This window comes from Quercus suber, unplaced genomic scaffold (assembly GCF_002906115.3).
Source record: "Quercus suber isolate HL8 unplaced genomic scaffold, Cork oak 2.0 scaffold_109, whole genome shotgun sequence".
Taxonomy (NCBI): Eukaryota; Viridiplantae; Streptophyta; class Magnoliopsida; order Fagales; family Fagaceae; genus Quercus; species Quercus suber.
Genome location: NW_027069574.1, coordinates 791971 through 803221, shown reverse-complemented (window position 1 = coordinate 803221; position 11251 = coordinate 791971). Strand labels below are relative to the sequence as shown.

The 11251-nt window shown below is 31.8% G+C and overlaps 1 protein-coding gene across 1 annotated transcript; it reads right to left on the bottom strand.

The window, feature by feature from the left end:
• Positions 1-6: 6 nt before the first annotated feature.
• On the bottom strand, positions 7-1591 carry LOC111993945 (allene oxide synthase 3). The gene has a single exon (XM_024025788.2). The coding sequence runs from the start codon at positions 1522-1524 to the stop codon at positions 43-45; it is 1482 nt and encodes a 493-aa protein (XP_023881556.2). The 5' UTR covers positions 1525-1591; the 3' UTR covers positions 7-42.
• Between the last annotated feature and the right edge of the window lie 9660 nt (positions 1592-11251).

Below are 11251 nucleotides of genomic sequence, written 5' to 3'. Positions count from 1 at the left end.
CAAACACGAGTAATGAATGAAAGGATCTATAGTTGACCAAGATTAAATACTCGTAGCCTTAGTCAACGAAGTGAATGTGGCTGATGATCCCAATGGCAGTGTTCCAGCCTCGATCGTAAACGTATCATAACGGAGGAAAAGCTCCACCAACATTACCCTAGACAACAACACCACCAAATCTTTTCCTGGACACTGTTTATTCTCCACTGTAGGATCATCAATCTCCCTCCCATTTGACCAATAAACATACTTCAAAAGCTTCTCTCCTTCCCCCACAAACCTATGGCCCACAAACTCCTCAGGATCCTCAAAAACCTTTGGATCTTTAGTAGCAAATGGTTGATATCCAAAGATCATCTCCCCTTTCTTGATCTCAAAAGCAGCATCATGGCTATTGACTACCAAATTTTCCTTTGCCTTACCGTATTGGAATGGAACTGGAGGCTCAATCCTTAGTGCTTCATAAACCACTGACTTAGTCAGCGTCATCTTATCCAACGCTGATAAAGTAACCCCACCTTCAGCTCTAACAATGGTCCTAATCTCATCACACAATTGACGGTGTAACTTTTCTCCTGCTAAGCCAACCCACTTGATCAAAGCAGGAAACAAAGCTTTCATTCCACCATAAGCATTGAAACCAGCCATAAATACTAAATTATGACAAGCTTCATTTCTTTTAATCCCACATTGCTGAGCTTCGTCAAAGATCGAAGACATAGACGCATAAAATGCATTATAAAGTTTCTTATAGCTAGATTTAACGAGAAAAGGTGGTAATGGGATTGAATGGAGTAGTAAATCTTCAAGAAAGTTAAACAACTTTGGTAACCCTAGTGTCATCAATGGTGCAAGTTGAAAAAACAACCATTTATCAAAGAATGTTGGACCCTTTGATCCAATACTTGTATCTAAAGGGTTTTTATCACAAAAGAGCCTAAACACAAAGTCAAAAGACATGCTATCACTAAGGGTGTTGAAGTATGATTTGCCTTTGTCAGATACTTGGTCTTCAATGTTGATGAAAAGCTCAGACAAGCAGCTTCTGAAAAGTGGGATGAATTTATCATGACGAGAAGCAAGAATAGAGAAAAACAAGCCCTTAAGACGAGCATGTTTGGGTTCAGACGGGTCAAGAAAAGCACAAACACGATAACCACCAAAGTAAGCTGTGGAGGGCATGTAAGTACCATCTAAAACGTCTAGTTTTTGGACTTTGGAAGTATCAAAGAGGATGGGAAAGCTGATAGCATCAAGGAGAGCAATGACATTAGAGTTGGAGGATATGAATGGTCCTGGAGGCATGTTGGTTCGGAAGACAGTGGATTGGTGTTCTTGAATTCGGGTTTGGAAGAAGGTGTCTTTTCCTTGGCGGTAAAAGTAGTCAAGGCGATCTTTGATGGGACCAAAAAAGGGTAGGCCATAGCTGCCTGGGATGGGCTTTAAAGGGAGGTCTGTTGAAGGAGAGCCATTACTGGAAGAGGATTGGAGCTTGGAAGGAGATAAGGAAGGGTTTGAAGACATGGTTGGGCGATCTGGGATTGACCAGTTGTTGGGGATTTGGAAATGTATAATTGTTGTTTCGGGTAAGAGAGTAACTGGGTTATATATAGAATTTTCTGGCCATCCACAGAAAATGCCAACTTATTTTACCTTTAAAAGTTCTGCTCCACTTTTTTATTTTATTTATTTTAACTAATTTTTACTTTTACCCATAATATTTTAAACAAAAAAATTTTATATTTTCAAAAAAAAAAAATTTCAATTACCACCAAATAAGCAGATGTAAAATAAAATTATAAAATATTAGGTTGTGTTTATATTAAAAAAAATTCTATTTATTTTATTTTTGTTATTATTTATAAACTTTATTACACTTTTTTTTTATCATTTATAATTATCACTATCATAAATAGCCTTTTAACCCTAAGAAAACCGTTTTACGTAAAAAAATCAGTGAACTGTGGTTGAACCGTCCAGATTTGTAAACCGTGGGCGGTTCTTGGGGTCAGGTAGGGGTGGTAAATGGGCGGTTTGGGTAGGTTTGGGGTGGGCATAATTGGGTTGGGTATATAAAACTCATTTACCCATTTAAAACCCATTTAACTAATTCCTTATAACCCAAATCCAACCCAACCCAATTATTATGGGTAAACCCCAACCCACCCAATTACCCAATTATCAAAATTACCAAAATGCCACTAAAGTGAAAATGACCAAGGTACTCTAAAATCTTCAAAAATAACCAAAATGCCCCCAAAACCTGAAAATTACCAAAATACCCCAAACCCAAAAAAATGACCAAAATACCTCCAAAATCCAGAAAATGACCAAAACACCCTAAAAACCCAAAAATGACCAAAGTACCCTTGAAAGCCAAAAATTACCAAAATACCCCCTAGAACCTAAAAAATGACCAAAATATCCCCAAAACCTTAAAATTACCAAAATACCCTCCAAAACCTAAAAAATGACCAAAATACCCCTGAAACTCAAAAAATGACCAAAATACCCCCGAGAACCTAAAAAATGACCAAAATACCCCTAAAACCCAAAAAATGACCAAAATACTCCTGAAACCTAAAAATTACCAAAATACCCCCAAAACCCATAAAATTACCAAAATATCCCCAAAACCAAAAAATGACGAATATACCCCGAAACCTAAAAATTACCAAAATATCCCTAGAACCCAAAAAATGACCAAAATACTCCTGAAACCTAAAAATGATCAAAATACCCCTGAAACCCAAAAATGACCAAAATACCCCCAAAACCTAAAAATGACCAAAATACCCCATAAACCCAAAAAAATGTCTAAAATACCTCCAAAACCTAAAAAATTACTAAAATACCTCTGAAACCTAAAAAATGTCCAAAATAACCTCGAAGCCTAAAAATTGACCAAAATAACCTTGAAAACTAAAAATGACCAAAATACTCCCGAAACTTCAAAAATGGCCAAAATAACCACGAAGTCTAAAAATTGGCCAAAATAACCTAGAAACCTAAAAATGACCAAAATAACCCTAAACCTAAAATGAACAAAATACCCCCTAAACCTAAAAAATAATCGATGTACCATAGAAACCTAAAAATTAACTGAAATACCCCTGAAACCTAAAAAATGACCAAAATACCCCTGAAACCTAAATACAACCAAAATAACCCCTAAACCTTAAAATGACTAAAATATCCTTGAAACCTAAAAAATGGCCAAAATTTCCCGAAACCTATAAAATGACAAAAAAGCCCCTTAAATCTGTAAGTCGATAAAAGCACACCCTAAACCTAAAAAATTATCAAAATCCCTTGTAAAACTAAAAAATGACCAAAATGCTCCCTAAACATAAAAAATGACCAAAATACCCATAAACCTAAAAAATGACTAAGATACCCCAAACCCCTATTTTGGTAATTTTAGAGGCTTCGAGTGTATTTTTTCATCTTATAGGATTAGTTGTATGTTGGTCATTTTAGATATTTTGATGGGTATTTTGGTCGTTTTAAAGGTTTAGAGGTATTTTGGTCGTTTTAGACGTTTCAGGGTATTTTTGGAAATTTTAGAGGTTTCACGTTGTTTGTGGCCATTTTAGCAGTTTTGGGTTTATTTGGGTCATTTCAAAGGTTTAGGGTATTTTCGTCACTTTAGAGGTTTGAGGGTATTTTGGTCATTTTTTAGGTTTAAGGGGTATTTTGGTCACTTTTTAGGTTTAGGGGGTATTTGGTCATTTTTAGGTTTCTAGGTTATTTTGATCAATTTTTAGGCTTCGGGGTTATTTTGGCTAATTTTTAGATTTCGAGAATATTTTGGTCATTTTTTAGGTTTTAGGGTTATTTTGGTTATTTTTTAGACTTCGGGATTATTTTGGCCATTTTTTAGGTTTCGGCTGTATTTTGGTAATTTTTAGGTTTCTGGGGTATTTTGGTCATTTTTTGGATTTCAGGGGTATTTTGGTCATTTTTAGGTTTCGGCGGTATTTTGGTAATTTTTTTGGGTTTTAGGGGTATTTTGGTCATTTTTGGGTATTTTGGTCATTTTTAGGTTTCGGGGGGTATTTTGGTCATTTTTGGGTTTCGGGGGTATTTTGGTCATTTTTTGGATTTTAGGGGTATTTTGGTCATTTTTAGGTTTCGGGGGTATTTTTGGTCTTTTTTTGGGTTTCGGTGGTATTGTGGTCATTTTTTGGATTTCAGGGGTATTTTGGTCATTTTTTGGGTTTTTAGGAGTATTTTGGTCATTTTTAGGTTTCGGGGGTATTTTGGTCTTTTTTTGAGTTTCAAGGGTATTTTGGTCATTTTTTGGGTTTAGGTGTTATTTTGGTCATTTTTTAGGTTGAAGGGGTATTTTGGTAATTTTAGTAGTTTTGGGGTTGGGTAATTGGGTACCCAATTAAAACCCAATAAACATTTGTGTTAATTAGGTTTAATTGGGTTAATACCCATTTAACCCAACTAATAATTGGGTGGGTTTGGGTTTATTTTAAGTGGGTGGGTAAATGGGTTTGGGTTGATTTTGCCACCCCTAGGGTCAGGACAAAGTTGAAAATAAAACTTTTTATTTTGAGAGTTGAAAATAAAATTTAAAAAAAAATATATTTACGGTACCCACCTTATAAGGCCCGTTTGGTTAGTGTTTTCAAACAATATTTTTTAGTTTTTAAACAGCATTTCATATATTTCAACACACTTTTTCACTCACACGTATTTTAAAAAACTATAAACAACAATTTTCAAACTCCTCCACCAAATACTCTCTAACCTCCGGGGAAAAATAAATCAGTACAAAGGAAAAAAGGAAAATAGCAGGATAAGAACTAACTAAATCTCTGATAATTTGCTCCACAAGTCGCCTGATGCGAGTCAAAGCTTTCGCCCTTGTCGTCCGTTGCAACTCCTAGTCGAAGACCGGCGATATGATCTCTCCAAACCGGTGGTAGTCACGGCAATGGCTCTGAAACTCTTTCTCTCTTTCCCCTTACTGTTTTGTTTTGTCTTCTTTTTCTTTTTGCTAACACCTCCTTTTTTTTTTTTGTTTGATAAAGCTGTACGTAGTACATAGCCTAGTTAAAAACGCCTTGATTGTCTCGCCCATTGTGTACCACTAAAAACGTCAAATCATATAACTATTGGTATTCTATTCATGCATCAGTGAATTACAGTACCAATGTCCCATAATAGCACTACTACCATGTACACTACTTTTTTTTTTTTTTTTTTTTGGGTTCTGTATTACTACAGTACCTTGAGCTTCAACAACTGTCCTTTATTTTAATAATATTTTATACTAGATTTAAAACTCACAAGAGCATCCACGTTAGTCTGTGAAAATTTTTTTCTATTTTATTAAAATTTATTTTTTTATTTTACACATATATTTTTACAAAACACTCATACAGTTTGTTTATTATACACATTTATTCAAATAAAATATTTATTTCTTTAACCCAATACTACAGTGCTACAGTGTCAGGCAAAGTTGTGCTACACTGCCAGGCAAAGTTGTGCTACAGGGGGAGAGGAAAAAAAACTATTAAAAAATGATATACGCATGCTACAGTGCCCATGTAAATTTACATGGGTACTATAGCTCATAGATAATTTTAGAAGATTTTGCAAGATTTTAAACGAACTGATGTGGACTGTTTTTGAACAAAAATGTATAAATTTGAGCATTTTTTCTATTATACACACTTATACATGGACTGATGTGAATGCTTAATGGTTTACCATTTGGTTTGGTTAGTGATTTAAGTAAATCAACTACGTTTTTCTATAATCAACATTGTTATGCATCCAATTATATATTTGTTTATTTATTATGTTTGCTTTGAATTTAATTTTTTTTTTTTATCTTATGAAAGTTATGATATAAAAAATACGTTTGAAATACAAATATATATTTATATATATATATATATATTTAGGGATTATTTTAGTCAAATTTTGTATTTATATTAATTTAATATATTTAAATAGTTATTAAATTAATTATGATGTCATTATGATTCGACTTCAGTTTAACTTTGGACCTCTCTTTTACAGTTCATTGAATGATCTAGGTCTAAAAATTATGTCTTACTGTACTATTTCAGCTAATTTTTAGTTTTGTCTACGGTACCTTCAATAAAAAAAAAATTTTAATTAAATAAGTTATTTCCAAACAGACCTTTAATATATAGATGCACATGAACTAAACAATGCCATGAGTGTGTGAATGCCTTGAATAGTGTGAACGATTACGAACTAAACTTCTTCCTTTTTTTTTTTTTTTTTGTTAATAATAATACATTACACTTATATTAGTTTAAATTTAATTTGTTATTTTTTAAAATTAGTTTAATAGTATTCTCCTTCTGTCCCAAATTATTGCCTTATTGGTCCTGTATTTCATTTTAGAATTTTTCAAAATTTTGTCATGTTTTTAAAATTAAAAGCTATTAATTTATTAAGTTTCCCATTATGTCCTTACCAAGTACAAACACTTTAAATGATAATTTTCTAATTTGGAAAATTCTATCTTTTTAATCAGACGACAAGATAACAAATGAATCCCTTAAAAAGTTAGGTTTTCTAACCAGAATTCGGTATAAAAGAAGTATTACTTCTTTTTTTTTATACAAAATAAAAATTTTACTCTTATTTAATTTAAATGTATATGTGTATAAAGTTCACACTTAACTGTTGTACTTAGATTACTGTTGCCATTTACTACGTTGGTGAAAAATAACATTAAATTTTTTTGAACCCAACTACCCGTAGGGACCACGTGCTGGGTATTATTTCGTTTTTTTTCCGATAATAACGAACTGATATATTATAATTTTTGTTTAAATATAATAATTTGTAGATACCTCACTCACTATTTTGTAGTCTTGTACTATTCATGATGCTCGCATTGGCTTAGAACATGGAAAAAGAGTGAAGAGTGTGTGTTTTTTTTTTTTTCTTAGCCGTTGTCAGTGAAGAGATTACATATATACTCCTATCAATTTAATAAAAATTCGCAACAATCTGTCTAGTCATTTTGTTCATTTTTTAGGATTTTATTCCTCGAATAACTACCCTTTTTTTCATAAATGAATTTGAAACATTTTATAAATACTTTGGTATAAGATGTGAAATTTTAATGATTATATTTGAATCTCCGAAATCTTTAAATCTGATTAAACTAGTTTATATAAAAACTAAAATGAACAGATTTGGCGGGACAAAAATTTAATTATAATATTTAATCCGATGGTGTGTTCTACCAAAAAATTCGTCCTTTCTCCCCAATGTTTTGAATACTTCTTTCTTGCATATTAACTTAAAAATTAATGTAATTTTTTTTTTATAAATTTAATATATTATAATGGGGATTTGAAACATGAATGTGTTCATTAAAAACAATAGAAAATGTTATTTGAATAATAAGATTCTTTTCTCTCAAAAAATAAATTTATAAGACTCTTAAAAATTGTAAAAGCATTTGAGGTAGTGGTAAATTAATCACAACAAATTAACAGAAGCCATGGCTGTGAGGAATTAATATTGATTATTATTGAAGTTTCGATGATGAGGCAAACAAAAGGAAAAGAAATTGGAGACATCAATTGCTTGTCATGTGGTTTGAATTTTGAGTAGTGTTAGGGGTACTGTAAACTACATTGAAAGCTTACAAACTAATGTATTACATTAATTATAAAGAGACAATTCAAATATTTATTAATGAGATAGTTGAAGCCTACTAATCACGTTTATTGTCATATTATTTTGCAAGCTCAATATAATAAAACTTGTAGTATCCTTTAACATTTTTTTTTTTTTTTTAATTCTGGGAGAAGAGAAATGCTATTGAAAATTTGAGATTATTTTTTTGCCCACTAGTGACATTTGTCATCTGATATTTGTTGTGAAAAATTGTGTAGACATAAAATTTCTCACAGGATAATAATAAAGGGTGACAGGTTATTGTATATTATGGGTGAAGAACCTAAATGGTATAAGGATTAAGGATCCTTGATTGAACTTTTATATCATAATTTTATTTTGGAAGAGATATAGCATAATTTTTAAAATAATTTTGATCATTTCCATGCTAATGGTAAATAAATTCAATCCTAATCTAGTCATATCAATCATGAATTCATGATAAAATGACTCACAAAAAAAAAAAATTCAGACAAAACGATAATTGAATTAGGTTCACGTCAAGAAACATATTATATGAGATAGATTGATTGGAATATGTAATAACTAACTAATCATGTACCAAAAAATTGAAAAGTGGCATAAATCAAACAAAAAAAGGAGACTTGGAAGGAATGACTTTTGGAAATCAGATGAGATTAATGAATCCTCCATTGTGGAAGGATCAAGCTCAACCTATTCGGGGGGGAAAAAAAGTCATCCCTTTCCCAAATAACCACTTAATATTTGTAAATAGAGGTTCATACTTTCCTTTTTAATACGAGTTCACACCAAATTTTTCATATCTCACCTAATTGAAACACATCCAGTGACACTTTTGGTGTTGCTAGACTTTTCTATTAATTATAATCTCTACTCATCCATACACTTATAAATAAAAAATAAAAAAATTTACTTTTCCATACCTTTTGTTAGGTATATACGTGTGAATGAAGTCTCACATTGAATAATAATGAGAAGAATGAATAGTTAATATAACAGAATTGAGCGTATATTCATAGAGTTTAGTCCTTTTGGATTAAGTGTATCTTTATATGTTATATCAATTACTTAAATAATCTCTTCTATATGATGATGAATATTATTTATCTCTATCCATTAATTATAATCTTCCTTCTGAAAAGAAAAAAAGAAAAAAAAAAAGTAATCTAATCCAATTATTACAAGGCCCTAATTTATGATCTTGAATTGTGTTTAGGCTAGAATTTTAGAAGTCTCACCTGACCTTCAACAAAGGTGGCTGGAGAATGAGATAATGCTAGGACCTACGCTTCTACTTTCGTCCTTATACCGTACAATGATGGTGGGAAATTAAATTTTGTACAATTCAAACAAGCATTAAAAAAGTTACGTGCTTGTAGCTTTGGCATCTCGGATTTAATCTTTTATATAGGTGCTTTTTCTGAGCTACGTTGTTTGTAGCTGTAGTCTATGGTCGGTTTTAATTTTTGGGTTATGTTAATGAGTGTCATAAGGCATTGGTTAACAATCCAATTAAAAATAGTTTTTGTGGGAAAAGAAAAAAAAATCAATTAATGTTTTGACAGTTTTTTTCATTTTCCATAAAAGTTATATCAAAATTTTCTTAAAATGAATTCTTAACCAATGCCCTAACAGCACTCGTTAACATTTCCCTTAATCTTTTATATTTTTGTAGATGCCTTTCCCTTAGCTATGTGTGTTTGTAGCTTTGGTCTATGAAAAAAAATGGACAAAAAAATTTGGACTCTTTATAAGTTGTCTACTTTGCGTGTATTCAGTTTTACTAAGGTTAATAAGAGTTTCTGACCGGTTATCAAAAAGAAATAAAGTTACGTGCTAAATTTGCTACTGTCTTATAATAAATGAGCTTTTATAAGTTGTCTACTTTGCGTGTATTCAGTTTTACTAAGTTTAATAAGAGTTTCTGACCGGTTATCAAAAAGAAATAAAGTTACGTGCTAAATTTGCTACTGTCTTATAATAAATGAGCTTTGAAGTTTAAACCCATGTGAAACATGTTCTTTAGAAAAATGTTAACAAGCCTGCAAATCACTAATTAATAATTCATTTAAAAAAATTTTATGAGAAATAAAAAAAAAAGTAATTAATATTTTGACAATTATTTTCGTTTTTCATAAAAATAGTATTAAAACTTTGGCAAAAAGTATATTTTCGTCCTCATATTTTCACGCGATTCCCATTTTAGTCCCTAACTTTTTTTTTCACCGCTTTTAGTCCCTATCCTAGAAAACGCCTATCGTTTTAGTCCCTGCCATTACATCAGAAACGGAAAATGCTGATGTGGCAAACGGATTGCACTGTTAGCTGACATGGCCATTAAAATAATAATAAAAAAATATTATTTGGTATTAAAAAAATTTAAAAATTAATTTATTAATTTTAACTAAGTAAAAAAAATCAAAACAAAAATAAAAATAAAAATTTATATGAATTAAGATCAAAAAGTACCTTGAAGAAGAACACTAAGAACACCAACACCAAATGCTCTGGTACAGATCATTCAGTCAATATCACGTGACTGGTCCCAAATTTATCCTTTTAATTTAATTATTAAATAAAAATAAACTATCCTTTTATTTATTATTTTACTATTACATTAAATGATTTACATCATCGTTCTCCCCTTTCTTTAAAATCAAAAAGGAAAAGTTATGTTAATAAAAAAAAAAAAAAAAGTTCAGACCGAGTCACATTCAAAAACATCTCAAACTCAAAACTCAAAAACGTATTAACGGTTCACGGAGTCGACTCAGTCGGCTAACTCTCGAAAGGTACTCTTCTTCACCATCCATTTCATCAAATTTCCTCTTTCGTTTTCCATATTTTAATCGAATCAGATCCCACATTTTTTTTTTGATTGGATTGTAAAGAAAAGGGATGAGTGAGAGCGAAGCGAAGAGTGGTGGATCCGATGCGACGCGAATATCGGACGTTGAGAAATGGCTAGCTGCTCGATTCGGTGATGCCGGCAAAGAAGTCCCCGATTTCGAGTACACTCCCAGAAGTGTCTCTTATTTACACAAAACTCCCAGAAATAGTTGGTGTGTTTGGGTGGCCGGAAATGGTGGTTTGGTGTTTGGGTGGATATGGGTTAGTGTTTAGGTGGCTGGGTTGGTGTTTGGGTTGGCCGAATCTGTGTTTGGGTGGCCGGAAATGGTGGTTTGGTGGCTATGGGTTAGTGTTTAGGTAGCTGGGTTGGTGTTTGGGTTGGCCGGATCTATGTTTGGATGGCCGGAAATGGTGGTTTGGTGTTTGGGTGGCTGTGGGTTGGTGTTTAGGTGGCTAGGTTGCTGTGAGTTGGTGTTTAGGTGGCTGAGTTGGTGTTTGGCCGGAAATGGTGGTTTGGTGTTGGTGTTCTTAGGGTTCTTCTTCAAGATACTTTTTGATCTTAATTCATATAAATTTTTATTTTTATTTTTGTTTTGATTTTTTTTTTTACTTAGTTAAAATTAATAAATTAATTTTTAAATTTTTTTAATACCAAATAATATTTTTTATTATTATTTTAATGGCCACATCAGCCAACAGTGCCATCCGTTTGCCATGTCAGCATTTT

Bases quoted from the DNA above. Each gene is read 5' to 3' on its own strand.
- LOC111993945 (XM_024025788.2), bottom strand. From the start codon at position 1,524: ATGTCTTCAAACCCTTCCTTATCTCCTTCCAAGCTCCAATCCTCTTCC.